Source organism: Procambarus clarkii, chromosome 30 (genome assembly GCF_040958095.1).
Source record: "Procambarus clarkii isolate CNS0578487 chromosome 30, FALCON_Pclarkii_2.0, whole genome shotgun sequence".
In the NCBI taxonomy this organism is placed as follows: Eukaryota; Metazoa; Arthropoda; class Malacostraca; order Decapoda; family Cambaridae; genus Procambarus; species Procambarus clarkii.
In genome coordinates, this window is record NC_091179.1 from 34,973,245 (window position 1) to 34,989,242 (window position 15,998).

A 15,998-nucleotide genomic window follows, 5' to 3' on the forward strand; every position below is an offset into this window, starting at 1 on the left:
TCAAAAAAAAAATTTTGTTTAAATATAAATATTTTTCTTCTCACAATAATATGCCCGAAACGCTTTGTGTACTAGTGGCTTTAGGTATTGTATGTACTAGCTCTATCTATAAATCCAGTATTATGTTTGTAAATTGACTATATATGTACTTTCCTGAATAAAATTAACTTTACTTTACTAATATCTAATCTGACTAAAACGTAAGAACGACTTTATCTATGCCTTTTTGATAACATATACAATTATAAGCTTTATTAGTGAATCTCTATTAATTAAACAATATATCAGAGAGTGTGTAGGGTTCGGTGTTCCATGTGCGAACAGACATGGGAGATTTTACATCAGTACAGTAAATGGTTTAAGTAGTGAACGCATACAAACAAATAACGATTAGTATCTATAGACCAACACTATCGTTCTATGAAGTCGATTTAACTTCCAGACATGTATTTTTCAATAAGTCTTAAATGTTTTCTGGCTAGCTATGTTAGATATTATTAGAAATATGTATTCTACTCGTTAATATAATAAATTAAATTTGCGATCATTTAACCCTTAAAGTGCGCATCACGTCATATGACGTGTTGGACGTTGTTCCAGTCAACTACGCATCACGTCATATGATGTGTTGGAGTACTACGCAAGATTTAAACGGCCTGCGGATACACGGGGTTCACCACACCTTCATCAGGGCTCTTGTAAACAGACGCCATTTAAAAAAAAAATCGTGTGCCAAACTCCTGGGTGTTATTGGCCTCAGTATTGAGTGAGCAACCAAGCCTGACGCATGCAGCATGAGCTAACAGCACTGCTGTTCAGCTTGTGACCACAGCATCGCCTAAAAATGCCAAAATATACTTGTTCATGCTATTATGTAGCGATGATATTATTACAGAAGACCCCTGACTGTGATAAAACTGACCAGGGTTCTGATAATAGCAGGATTGTGGTGATATTCAGCGCTGTGCGCCATGGAGGAGTAATGCTGTGGGAGGGAGGGTGGTGGCGATGTTTTCTGACTGTGTGTGGCCACCTTTTATTGACTGCACTCAGCATACCAGCTTAGTGGTTCGCTATGGTGAACACAAATGTAGATTCTTATATATAACATGTGTATAGAGGGTATAAACAGCAAGAGAAGGTTTGGAGCCGCCATTTTGGTGAGGGCGGTGGCGTCGTCTGCACGACACCACCGTGCAGACGACGGTGTTGTTTACTGGTTACCACGATGGTCTTTGGGCACCATACCAGTTTATTTATACAAGTATGGTGAATAAAACAGGTAGATATTTATATATAATGTGTGTATATAGCGTAATAACACCACACAGTATTGTTGGAGGAGAAATATTAGTGCGTCTGGCCTTGAGGGCGGCAGCCATCAGCTGACTGTGTGAGGTCCTACGTCTTTGTGCCTTTACTCACCATACAAGCTTAGATGTACAGTTATGGTGAACAAAACATGTAAATACTTACTTATAACGTCTGTATATAAGATATATAGCGTAATAATATGTTACGGACCCGAGTCCAGCGTCGTAGCACGGAGCTGTGACGACCACGCCATTTGTGGGTCAGCTCCCGAAACCCCCTCCAAATGGACGATGCCATCTAGTGAGGACGAGATATACCGGCCACAGGGGCTGGTTTCCCGTCTTAATCAGTTCGTGACATAGCCGCTGCTGACCTCTTGGTGAGGTGACGCTTAGACAGCAACGCCATCTATGGAGTGGATAGGTGGGCGTTTGTGTCTAAGCCTGTAAGTGAGGTGCCCTAGGGTGTCCCTATTACTGATGACGTGTCTGATTACACCGATTACCCAGGTCGACGTGTCCCAGTCGACCTGGGACTGCTGGATTGGACGATGGGCAGTCTACCCAAGGCAGCCATAGTATCTCCACGTGTTTGCTGCAGCAGCTGTGAGTCACCCCCCGGATGAACACTGTTGTGTTATCCTGCCTGTGAGGTGGCAGAACCAGGAAGTGTCGTACCCGGGGCTGACTGGTGGAGAAGACTAGCCACTGGGGTGTTGTTGAGAGAGGAGAGTGATCTGTGGAATCACACGAGGCTCCTGCCTAGGGCTCGCAACCCTAGTATCGGTCGTGGAGTGGCCTACGCAGCAGAGCTGATTGGAACCTGCCAGCTACAGGCTAGATTTGTGGTTGAAGGCCTCCACGATGGTGCACCCAGTGGGACTGTGATTTGGCTGGCCTGTGGCCAGGGTAGACTCGCCGAGGGAATCGAAGGATTCATCGTGAGGCCACAAGAAGAAAACCAGGGCTACTCGTCTTGAGCACCGTGGAACATTAATCGTCTTCAGAGGAAGACGATTCTGCACATTGAATATTTATAACCCCCCCCCCCCCCGTGTGACAGTATATATATTTATTTATTGGTGGTGGTAATTATATATTTAATTTAGTGTATTTGTATCCCTTCCCCTTTAATTTACTTGCGTTACGGAACACACCCCTTGAAAGCCAATACTAACTTGGGGCCGGATACCCAAACTCTACTAAAATCAGAGAAGAACCCCAGTTGCGTCCCAATAGGGCCGTAACATAATACCTCACAGTATTGTTGGAGGAGAAATATTAGTGCGTCTGGCCCTGAGGGCGGCAGCCATCAGCTGACTGTGTGAGGTCCTACGTCTTTGTGCTTTTACTCACCATACAAGCTTAGATGTACAGTTATGGTGAACAAAACATGTAGATACTTATATATAACGTCTGTATATAGTGAATTATAGCAAAAACAGTATTGTGGGAGGAGAATGTGGGTGAGTCAGATGACTTGAGGGAGGGCGGGAGTGGCTGGCTGGTACACGGCGGTCAGTCCTCGTTACTTTTTGACTCATAATAGCTACTTAGTGGTTCGTTATAGTGAACAAAACATGCAGATACTTATATATAACCTGTGCTTGTAGTGTAATAACCGATAAAGTATTTGTTCAATGATTGATGAACATAATTGAATCAACAATATGCACACCATATTTTTGAGTACAGCAATGATTCACTCATTTTATTATATAAATATATCAAACTACACACTATTGAATAATATTACAGCAAAAAAACTATGAAAAATCAATCAGAGACATTGAAATAATTAGGTAATTATCTCTTTGTGGCAACTCTGGCCTGACAGCTGGCGAGCAACAGACCGCATGGGACGCACGCTGAAATTTGCATATAATTTGCCAGACTTCCCCGCCCTATAGTGGGCAATATATGCCACTTACGATTTTTTTATTATTTTTCCCGTGATCAGAGAACATAAATTAACAGGTTAGGAAAAAAAAATATTTTTTTTTTTTCAAAATGACATGCGCCTGTGGGAATGACAAGATATTAAACCCCGAGCATGTTAAGGGTTAAGGAGAGAAGTGCGACTGGATCACTGTGTACAGAACGTTGATATGCCAACAAACACTTTCCAGACAACAATACATCTTGGATAAGTCGCTCCACAATATTGACACCTGGATCGTTGACGTCCTGTGAGGCCACATATTTACTTATTTCATAATGAAAGAATATTATTTCATAGTAAATATATGTTTTTTTGTGTTCTGCATTAAGCACCAACATTATAGTGAATAAATATACCATATTTCTTCATTATTTAAGCAATGCTAGGAGGCTTTGAGTAGCTTTGGGTCATTAGGTGAACAGAATCTCCAATAGATGGGGCGAGAGTCACGCTATCTCTCGCCCGGGCGAGAGTCGAAACTTATTTTAGAATTGATATATCTTTGTCCTCCAACAAGATATATTTCCTTTGGTACACTCGCAATAACGAGCATATCTCTGTCTTTCTGAAGGCATATAATATTTTAGGCTTTATAAGCGTATCTTTGTTAATTTCACACTATATTGGCAAGTGCGTAGGCTTCTGCACTCCATGACCGACAAGCCACTGAATGCCACTATAAAAACGTATGTATCTTCACTTGAGCTTTATATATGTCTATGGTAAAGTATTTAAAATGAAGCTTATATTTCTATCTTTCTTAAGACATAAAACGTATGTGTTTATTAATGAATTTACGAGAAATAAGCATTGTTCTGAGAGAGAGTTGCTCTGTCAATCAGTTTGTGCGGGGTCGGAACTCGGCGATTATTAAAACACATGTATCTTCATTAGAACTTTATATATTTCTATGGTAAAGTAGTTAAAATGAAGCTTATATTTCTATCTTTCATAAGACATATAAAACTTTTGTGTTTATTAACAAATTTACGTGAAATAAGCATTGTTCTGAGAGAGAGTTACTCCGTTGCTCGATCTGTGCGGGATCGGAGCTCGCTGATTATAAAAATATACGTATCTTCGCTTTAAATACAAATACTGTATGCCCATGGTAAGGCATTTAAAATGAAGATTATGTTTCTATCTTTCTTGAGATGTATAAACCTCTTACGTTTATTAACGATTCTGCGTGAAATAAAGCATTGTTCTGAGATGAATATTGCGGATTTCCAGCTCTACGACCGATGAAAAATGCAACTTTTATACAACTACAAATATCTTCAGTTTTACTTTAAATTTTGTCCTGAAAGAGTTTTCATATATAGATCCAGTTTCTGCCGTTCTTCTGACATAAAAAGACCTTTGGTTTAATAAGTTATTAAGATGTTTTCAACAATATTACTAGAGCGTTCACCGATTCCAACATGGGCGACCCTTTTGGAAACGCAACACTTGGGTTGACCCGATTGACAGACTGGTTATATTCCAAAAGGGTCTGAGACATGGACACCACAAGACTGTTACAGACTATTTTATAACTCAATTTGTTTCCATACTATTAGGCAACCCTTAGACTAACAGGTCTGGCTCTTGGAAGTTTGGCCCCATGGGTGTCTGGAGAATAGTACTTGTGTGTGATGAAAATGGGTGACATTATCTCAGTGTTTGGTGACTCAGTTCCTGGGAGCCACTAAGCATTTAAATCTCATAATATGGGACATGGTAGCATGGTATGTCAATGATTTGTTTACATTAAGATTAGTGACTTTTTTTCTGGCTTTTTCCATTGTTTGGTTAATATTATTGTTTATTTTGTATTTTTTAATTAAATATACAACTCTTACATTCTTGTAAAACCCTTAGTATGCATAGCATTTTGGGCTGGTCCTTAATCCTAATTTTCCCTGGAAAACGATCCACCAAATTTTTATCAACCAGGTATCCATTCACTGCTGGGTGAAGGGGTATATAGAACAGAGAAATATATCCTTAATCACTAGACCTACTAGAATCACTGATAGTACTGCCACGGCTCTTGATCACATCTGGACCAACATAACCTCTCCGCTTACTTCAGGGATAATCATTGATAGCACTATAGACCGTTACCCCACATTTCTCCTAACCAACATTAACAAACCATCTCTAGAGACAAGGGAGATAAGCTTCAGGTTGCACAATGAAACTGCTATAGGCAATTTTATAGCTGCTCATGCTTATATGAACTGGGAATCCGAAAATGGTAACATAGGGGACATCAACCTAGCAGTGCAATCATTTCTTCAAAAAACTCTCAGCTTTTATAACACCCACTATCCTATGCTAATGAAACAAGTCACAACTAAAAGGCTAAACAATCCTTGGCTTACAAAGGGGATACTTAAATATATTAATAAAAAACATGACCTTGAGAAGAAGTATAAGTTAGGAATCGTCTCCAAAGAATTTTCAAAGAATTACTCATCATTGCTATCTAAAATAATTAAAAGAACCAAAATTAAATACTACGAAGATAAGTTTACCCAAACAAAGGGCAACATTAAAAAAACATAGAGCACAATTTCACAAAAATTGGGATCAAAGAAGATTTTAAATAACAAACCAGTACTCCTGTCCAATAACGTTGGTCTGCATTCGGCCTCGGATACTACTATTGAGTTCAATAGGTTCTTCTCTTCCATTGGGTTACCCCTTGCAAATGATATTCCATCTTCTAGTACTTATGTTCAAGACTATCTTACAGGTAACTATCCACAGTCTCGGTACCTAACGCCTGTTAATTCTACTGATGTTAATGAGATAACCCTTTCCCTTAAAACCAAGTTTAGTGCCCTTGAGGAGATACCAACTCTAACTTACAAAAAAAGCCTCCAGATCTTTAGCCCCTGCCATTGCATTGCTCTGCAAAAAGTCATTTGAACTTCAAACCTTTCCAGATATTCTAAAAAAAAGTGAGAGTAACCCCAATCCACAAATGTGGTGATTTCACTGATGTCAACAACTTCAGACCTATATCAATTCTGCTAAATTTGTCAAAAATATATGAAAAACTAATCAACAAGCAGCTTTATTTTTATCCAGCCAAACACAATATACTTAACTCTTATCAATATGGCTTCAGACCCCAAATAAGTACTAACGATGCTCTTATTAGTATGAATAACTTGATACATGCAGCTCTTGATAAAAATGAGTTCCCTGTTGCATTATTTGTGGACCTGCGTAAAGCTTTTGACACTGTCAACCACTAAAACCTTCTTCATAAATTACATTATTATGGAGTCATAGGTCACTCCCTGCAATACCTTAAGTCTTCCCTTACTGACAGCCTCCAGTATGTTTCTGTGAATAATTCAATTTCTCCCACCCTACCCATCAACATTGGTGTTCCTCAGGGCAGCATACTTGGCCCTCTCCTCTTTCTCATCTACATTAACACTTAAATGGCGCATGGCTATATACCATTTGACACCCACAGGCGCATACAAAAAAAAAAAAAAAAAAAAAAAATTCTTCCTAACCTGTTAATTTGTGTTCACTGATCATGGGAAAAAATAATAAAAAAATCGTAAGTGGCATATATTCCCCGCTATAGGGCGGGGAAGTCTGCCAAAAAACAGGCTCTGACTCAGCGTGCATCCCAGGCGGTCTGTTGATCGCCAGCTGTCAGGCCGGAGTTGCCACAAAGAGATAATTACCTAATTATTTCAATGTCTCTGATATTTTGTAGTTTTTTTGCTGTAATATTATTCAATAGTGTGTAGTGTGATATATTTATATAATAAAATGATTGAATCATCGCTGTACTCAAAAATATGGTGTACATATTGTTGATTCAATTATGTTCATCAAACAGTGAACAAATATTTTGTCGGTTATTACACTATATACACAGGTTATATATAAGTATCTGCATGTTTTGTTCACCATAACGAACCACTAAGTTGCTATTATGAGTCAAAAAGTAACGAGGAGTGACCGCCGTGTACCAGCCAGCCACTCACGCCCTCTGTGTGCATATGGTGTGCATATTGTTGATTCAATTATGTTCATCAAACAGTGAACAAATACTTTGTCGGTTATTACACTATATACACAGGTTATATATAAGTATCTGCATGTTTTGTTCACCATAACAAACCACTAAGTTGCTATTATGAGTCAAAAAGTAACGAGGAGTGACCGCCGTGTACCAGCCAGCCACTCACGCCCTCCCTCAAGTCACCTGACTCACCCACATTCTCCTCCCACAATACTGGTTTTGCTTTTATTCACTATATACAGACGCTATATATAAGTATCTACATTCGTGTTCACCATAACGAACCACTAAGTTGGTATGCTGAGTGGCAGTGGCAGCCCGCCACTGGCTGCCACTCCCTCACCTCACCTGACTTGCCACCATTCTCCACCCACCATACTGTTTTTGCTTTTATATACAGACGTTATATATAAGTATTTACATGTTTTGCTCACCATAACTGTACATCTAAGCTTGTATGGTGAGTAAAGGCACGAAGACGTAGGACCTCACACAGCTGATGGCTGCCGCCCTCAAGGCCAGACGCACTAATATTTCTCCTCCAACAATACTGTTTGTGGTGTTATTACGCTATATACACACATTATATATAAATATCTACCTGTTTTATTCAATATACTTGTAGAAGTAAACTGGTATGGTGCCCAAAGACCATCGTGGTAACAAGTAAACAACATGATAAATCATGCAGACGACGCTACCGCCCTCACCAAAATGGCGACTCCAACCTACTCCTCTTGCTGTTTATACCCTCAATACACACGTTATATATAAGTATCTACATTTGTGTTCACCATAGCAAACCACTAAGCTGGTATGGTGAGTGCAGTCAATAAAAGGTGGCCACACACAGTCAGAAGACATCGCCACCACCCTCCCTCCCTCCCACAGCATTACTTCTCTCTCCATAGCGCACAGTGCTAAATATCACCACAATTCTGCTATTATCTGAACCCTGGTCAGTTTTATCACAGCCAAGGGTCTTCTGTAATAATATCATCGCGACATAATAGCATGAGCAAGTATATTATGGCATTTTTAAGCGATGCTGTGGTCACAAGCTGAACAGCAGTGCTGTGAGCTCATGCTGCGTGCATCAGGCTTGGTAGCTCATTCAATACAGAGGCCCCTAACACCCGGGAATTTGGCCCACGATTTTTTTTTAAAATGGCGTCTGTTTACAAGAGCCCTGATGAAGGTGTGGTGAACCCCGTGTATCCGCGGGCCGTTTAAATCTTGCGTAGTACTCCAAAGCATCACATGATGCGATGCGCAATTGAAGGGTTAATGACCTTTCAAATGCCTCCCAGCACCTCAAACCAATTCTATTTGCTGGCGACACAACCTTCATTTACTCCAGTCCTGTCCCCCTTGCTCTAAATGTATCGGTGAATACTGAGCTTAATAAAGTCCACCACTATTTAACTGACAACAAACTCACTCTCAATATTGACAAAACTTTCTATATTTTGTTTGGCAATAAATCCTCAAATCAAATAAATCTCAGGATAAACAATATCCAAATTTGTAACAAAGTATTATTTATTTTTTTATTTATATACAAGAAGGTACATTGGAGGTTAACCCTCAAACCGCGCATATCATATATAAATGATATCAGTGACAAAACCGAAACCGCACACATCATTTATATATGATTTCGTGTCTAGCGCTATAATTTAAACGCCCCGCCTGGGATAGGGGCAGCTATAGTACAGCCACGACCGATAGTTGCCAGATGCCACCTAGAAAAAAAAATCCAGGCCAACATTCTTGGGTGTTACAGCATCAGTATTGAGCAAGCCACCAAGGCTGGCGCACGCAGCACGAGCTCACAGCACCGCTGTTCAGCTTGTGACCACAGCATCGCCTACAAATACCATAATATAAATGATACTGCTATTATTTAGCAGTGATTGTATTACTGAAGCCCCCTGACTGTGATAAAACTGACCAGGATTCTGATAATAGCAGGGTTGTGGTGATATTTAGCGCTGTGCTCCATGGAGGGAGGAGTAAGGCTGTGGGAGGGAGGGTTGTGGCGTCGTTTTCTGACTGTGTGGCCACCATTTATTGACTGCACTCACCATACCAGCTTAGTGGTTCGATATGGTGAACACAAATGTAGATACTTATATATAACGTGTGTATAGTGTGAGATAACAGCGAGAGGAGTAGGTTGGGAGCCGCCATTTTGGTGAGAGAGGAGCGTCGTCTGCACGACTTGGCATGTTGTTTACTGATGGCCACTATGGTCTTTGGGCACCATACCAGCTTATTTGTTCAGGTATGGTGAATAAAACAGGTAGATACTTATATATAATGTGTGTATATAGTGTAATAACACCACAAACAATATTGTTGAAGGACAAATATTAGTGCGTCTGGCCTTGAGAGCGGCCGCCGATCAGCTGACTGTGTGAGTAGCTACATCTTATGGCCTTTCCTCACCATACAAGCTTAGATGTACAGTTATGGTGAACAAAACATGTAAATACATATATATAACGTCTGTGTATAGTGAATAAATACAGAAAGAGTATTGTGGGAGGTGAATGAGGGTGAGTGAGGTGGTGTTGAGGGAGGGAGTGGCAGTGAGTGGCTCGCTGGTGTTTGGTGGTCACTCCTCGTTGCTTTTTGACTCACAAGACCAACTTAGTAGTTCGTTATGGTGTACAAAACATGCAAATACTTATATATAACCTGTGTATATAGTGTAACAACAGCAAAACTATTTGTTTAATGTTTTATGAACATAATAATTGAATCACTAATATGCACACCATAATTTTGAGTACAGCGATGGTTCACACATTTTATAATATAAATATAACCACAATTCACTGTATGGAATAATATTACTGCAAAAAAACTAAGAAAAAATCATACATTGAAATAATTAGGTAATAATATATTTGTGGCAACTGCCGTCTGACAGCTCGGGCGGAGTACACCTCGTCTGGCGAAGGCTCTGCCAACGCCCCTTTTTTGCCACGCTTCCCTACCCTATTGCGGCTAAAATATGCCACCTACGATTTTTTTGTTATTTTTTCTGTGATCAGGGAACAAAAATGAACACTTCTATAAGACGAAAGAATTTTTTGGATTTTTTTTTTTGTTGCGCCTGTGGGTGTGAATTCCATTTGGGCCCCTAGCGGTTTGAGGGTTAAGAGAGTACATAGCAATGAAGATTATACATTCTTGTAAAACCACTAGCACACATAGCGTTTCAGGCAGGTCCTTAAACAGCCCGCGGATACACGGGGTTCACCACACCTTCATCAGGGCTCTTGTAAACAGACGCCATTTAAAAAAAAAATCGTGGGCCAAACTCTCGGGTGTTATTGGCCTCAGTATTGAGTGAGCAACCAAGCCTGACGCACACAGCATGAGCTAACAGCACTGCTGTTCAGCTTGTGACCACAGCATCGCCTAAAAATGCCAAATTATACTTGTTCATGCTATTATGTAGCGATGATATTATTACAGAAGACCCCTGACTGTGATAAAACTGACCAGGGTTCTGATAATAGCAGGATTGTGGTGATATTTAGCGCTGTGCGCCATGGAAGGAGGAGTAATGCTGTGGGAGGGAGGGTGGTGGCGATGTCTTTTGATTGTGTGTGGCCACCTTTTATTGACTGCACTCAGCATACCAGCTTAGTGGTTCGCTATGGTGAACACAAATGTAGATACTTATATATAACGTGTGTATAGAGGGTATAAACAGCAAGAGGTTTGGAACCGCCATTTTGGTGAGGGGGGTGGCGTCGTCTGCACGACGCCACCGTGCAGACGACGGTGTTGTTTACTGGTTACCACGATGGTCTTTGGGCACCATACCAGTTTATTTGTACAAGTATGGTACAAGATATGTAGCGTAATAACACCACACAGTATTGTTCGAGGAGAAATATTAGTGCAACTGGCCTTGAGGGCGGCCGCCGATCAGCTGACTGTGTGAGTAGCCACATCTTTGTGCCTTTACTCACCATACAAGCTTAGATGTACAGTTATGGTGAACAAAACATGTAGATACTTATATATAACGTCTGTATACAGTGAATTATAGCAAAAACATTATTGTGGGAGGAGAATGTGGGTGAGTAAGATGACTGGAGGGAGGGCGGGAGTGGCTGGCTGGTACACGGCGGTCACTCCTGGTTACTTTTTGACTCACTCCACGTTACTTAGTGGTTCGTTATAGTGAACAAAACATGCAGATACTTATATATAACCTGTGCTTATAATGTAATAACCGACAAAGTATTTGTTCACTGATTGATGAACATAATTGAATCAACAATATGCACACCATATTTTTGAGTACAGCAATGATTCACTCAATTTATTATATAAATATATCAAACTACACACTATTGAATAATATTACAGCAAAAAAGGTATGAAAAATCAATCAGAGACATTGAAATAATTCGGTAATTATCTCTTTGTGGCAACTTCGGCCTGACAGCTTGCGAGCAACAGACCGCCTGGGACGCACGCTGAGTCAGCGCCTATAATATGCCAGACTTCCCCGCCTTATAGTGGGCAATATATGCCACTTACGATTTTTTTATTATTTTTCCCATGATCAGTGAACACAAATTAACAGGTTAGAAAGAAAAAATAATTGTTTTTTTTTCAAAATGACATGCGCCTGTGGGGATGACAGGATATTAAACCCCGAGCATGTTAAGGGTTAAGGTTCGGAAAATCCATAGATTCCTGACGAATCCATAGACACTACAATTTAATTTTAACATCACGAGTTCTGCATGTACTATATATCACCTATTCAAGTGTCACTTATAGAACAAAATCTCTTCTTTGGATTCATCATAACATTTGCAATAAAACTAATATAACAATATTTTAATCCATAGGGAACATCAATAATTTATCTATGTATCCTAAAATAAGCAAAATTTCATGAGGTGGGGAAGCATTTTGAAAAAAATATATAAACAAAAATACCTTTGATAGAAGTCCAGCTGGTAAGGTTATATCACAATATTTTGAAGATGAAGCTCACAATTTCTAAACAGTGCATTGGAATTGTTTAAAGTTAATGTCATACCGTGTATCTCAAATAATGCTATCCAAGTGATTTATATTCTTAGGACTTTCAAATTAAAGAAAATTTAGTTGCTAAAACGTTTTTCTTCAGGCAGGAATCCAGTGAGGTTAATTGCCTGGTTGCACATACATGTGACTTTTCATACTGCAACTGTAGCTAAATATATGGCAACACACTGGATACTAGTGAGGTTAATTCATCTGCATCATAATGTAATTTTTTTCTCATTGTTTAAATGTTTGATCACACTAGAAAACTTGTAAAGGTTATTATCTGTAGGCCTATGCACAACATATATTTCATATTATTAAATTTATTTTGATAAAATCTCCTGCACTCATGGAATTCATGATGTTAAATGCCTATGTACTAACATGTGCATTATTATATTGCTACCATATTACCATATCATATTGCTACCATAATGTTTCTTTTCACACACTCGTCTCAAGCCAAAGATTTATCACCAGTATCATGAATTTTGTGATTCTTCTTATGAGTTTTCATATTTCCAACAAAACTGAATTTTTTCCCACATTCGGAACACTCGTGAGGTTTGTCATTAGTATGCACTATCCTGTGGGAGTTCATATTTCCAAGTTGACTGAATCTTTTCCCACACTCAGGACATTCATGAAGTTTAACACCTGTATGCACAGGCATGTGCTTTTTTATACTGCTACGGTCTCTAAATCTTCTCCCACAATCGGCACACTCAAAAGGTTTAGCAGTTGTATGTACCATTCTGTGAGTCTTCATGTGACCCTGTTGACTGAATCTTTTACCACACTCTGGACATTCATGAGGTTTAGCACCTGAATGCACCATCCTGTGAGTTTTCATATGACTAAGTTCGCTAAATTTTTTTCCACACTCAGGACATTCATGAGGTTTTTCACCACTATGCACCAGCATGTGAATCTTCATATTTCCAAATCGGCTGAATCTTTGCCCACACTCAAGACATTTGTGTGGTTTTTCACCTGAATGCACCATTCTGTGAGTCTTCATGTTTCCAAGCTCATTAAATCTCTTCCCACATTCAGGACACTCATGAGGCTTATTACCTGTATGCAACCTTCTGTGAGTCTTCATATCTTGAAGACGACAAAATCTTTTCCCACACTCAGGGCACTCATGAGGTTTATCACCAGTATGCCCCATGATGTGAACCTTAATATCTTGAAGACGACTGAATCTTTTCCCACACTCGGAACACTCGTGTGGTTTATCTCCTGTGTGCACAGTCATGTGAGTTTTTACGTGATCAAGACGTCTGAACCTTTTTCCACACTCAGGGCATTCATGAGGTTTATCACCTGTATGCACCATTCTATGAGTCTTCATATGTCCAAGATAACTAAATCTTTTACCACAATCTGGACACTCATGAAGTTTCGCCATCTTTATGGTCTGTGCAGTTTGCTTGGAGGTTTTCTCCTTTCGTTGACTGCAGTCGCCTTGCGACATTACTAGTGTCCTGAAAACACAACACTGTCACTTGTCTGGCTAATTTGGCCTTGTTGTTTTCTTCTATGGTTGTAATATTTCGTGTAATTTGCGTGAAATGTTGTTTTTTCGATGTCTGCACAAGTAGTTGCAGGAAACCCGTCTGGGCGGGAGAACATTACGGTGATGGCTGTTATTAAGATGGCGTCAGACCATCCAGACGGGGGACTGGTCAAGTCGTATACTGCAATTTCAGACACCGGCCTAGAAACAACTTCGTTTAATGAGAAGTTTGTACATACAAACCATTCCGTTCGTATATATGCGCTGGTTTGTGTTCGCTGTTGTTCTCGTCTGAATAAATACATGGCATTTGTTCATATAATTAGCGCTTCCATTATTAGAATTATTTATCCATTATTAGAATTATTTATCCATTATTAGAATAACAAGGTGCAAACCATACCCCCTTACAGTTGAAATCTATTTATTTATATACAAGAAGGTACATTGGGTTGCGAGAGTACATAACATATATTAAGAGGTACATTGTAGCAAGATTTGAGATTAAAGGATTTAAGACTAACACGTTTAGAAACAAGGCGCCCCCGAAGGAGGTTATTATTTGTTATGCACCCCATACTCAACCAGTAAATAGTGGAGCAAAACATAGATTACATGGTCATAAAGTCTTAATCAGGCCAATTCAATTATATTTCTTTCTTTATTATGCACCCCATACCTATCCCGTGGGCGGTGGTGTAAAGGATTACAGAGGCACATAATCGGTTCAGGAACTGAACCCTCTAGTTCGTTTAGCTAAGCAAATACCAATTTGTGACGCTAGTTACAAAATTATTAATATTATATATACATGTACACACTCTCATACATATATGTACATATATATATATACGTATACATATATACATACACATACATATCTAATCACCTACACAAACACACACATCAATAATCTTTGTGTCACAAGTGATCAACAAGAGGCTCACAACAGTCACTATACAAGGCACTTAATTTACATCTATGGTGAGTCACACAGTTACTAGTCTTGCTGCACACCCACCCAACTGGGCGGCAGCTTTACAGTCATGTGCTCCACACCCATCCAACTGGGCGGCAGCTTTACAGTCATGTGCAGCATTACCTACAGTAAGCAAATTTTGGATACTTCGCTAAGATTTCGAGCAGCACATCATTATGAATGAAGTACTTACACATTTCTTGGACACTATTGATGGTGTTATCTCTAAATTCCGCGATTTTTTCACATTCCATTATATAATGACGCAAAGTAAGCGAATAGTTCTGCTGACAGAGTTTACATTTAGTCAAATCTACATCAGCAGATGTTACAAACTCCCAGAGGTACTTGTAGCCGAGCCTAAGCCTAGCAGTGGTAACATCTAGAAGTCTGCTAACATTATTGGATGACCCATAGACGTGCGGTTCTTCCTGCATAATAGAATGATGATAGATGGAGTAACTGGTGTGAATTTCACTTTGCTTCAAGTCTCCGAAATTTAGTTGATGTTCCTGGGATATTGCTGTCCTCAGGCTGCTCAAAGGCAGTCCAAGTTTGTAATCAATTCCCTCTTTACGAGCAAAAGTCTTGGGCAACTCATTTAGTTCTCAGTGGCTATTTTTACATTATCATTTACAAATAACTTAAGTTAAATAACAACCAGTAAACAGACTGCTGTTTTCTAATTCTAGTTCAGGCACTTCCTGGGATAAAACGCGAACATTCCTTGAGGAACTGTGAGGTGCTTATCTGTTTTTCCTCGTAGCCAAGTTGTCCCTCACTGCCCTTTGATTCAGACGCTGGTGACATCCTTCTACGTCATTGTTGGTCCTCACCAGTCGTCTAAATGCACACCAGTTCCCCAATTCCCACACACTGTTGCACAGCCACGTATTTTTTTATGTAATGAGTTAATTGTGTCGTTAAGGGTGGACTGCTAGCCGACTTTTCTAATTCAGCAATTGCCTTACAATTATGTAGTACATACGTACCACATAAGTACGTGTGTGTTATACACGTACACACACACACACACACACCTTGTCAAGCACAGGACGAAGCTTGAAAAAGTTTAATGGTATGCCAATAGGCTAGTCCCAGGACTAAAAGGCATGAGTTACGAGGACAGG

The 15,998-nt window shown here is 39.7% G+C and overlaps 1 protein-coding gene across 1 annotated transcript in view; it reads right to left on the reverse strand.

The window, feature by feature from the left end:
• LOC123765653 (zinc finger protein 436-like) overlaps nucleotides 1–14,021 on the reverse strand; it is a 50,999-nt gene extending 36,978 nt beyond the window's left edge. Inside the window, exon 1 of the mRNA XM_069334083.1 lies at nucleotides 12,275–14,021. Coding sequence (XP_069190184.1) covers nucleotides 12,825–13,847 — 1,023 coding nt within the window. The 5' untranslated portion in view covers nucleotides 13,848–14,021 and the 3' untranslated portion in view covers nucleotides 12,275–12,824. The remainder of the gene's footprint in view (nucleotides 1–12,274) is intronic.
• Between the last annotated feature and the right edge of the window lie 1,977 nt (nucleotides 14,022–15,998).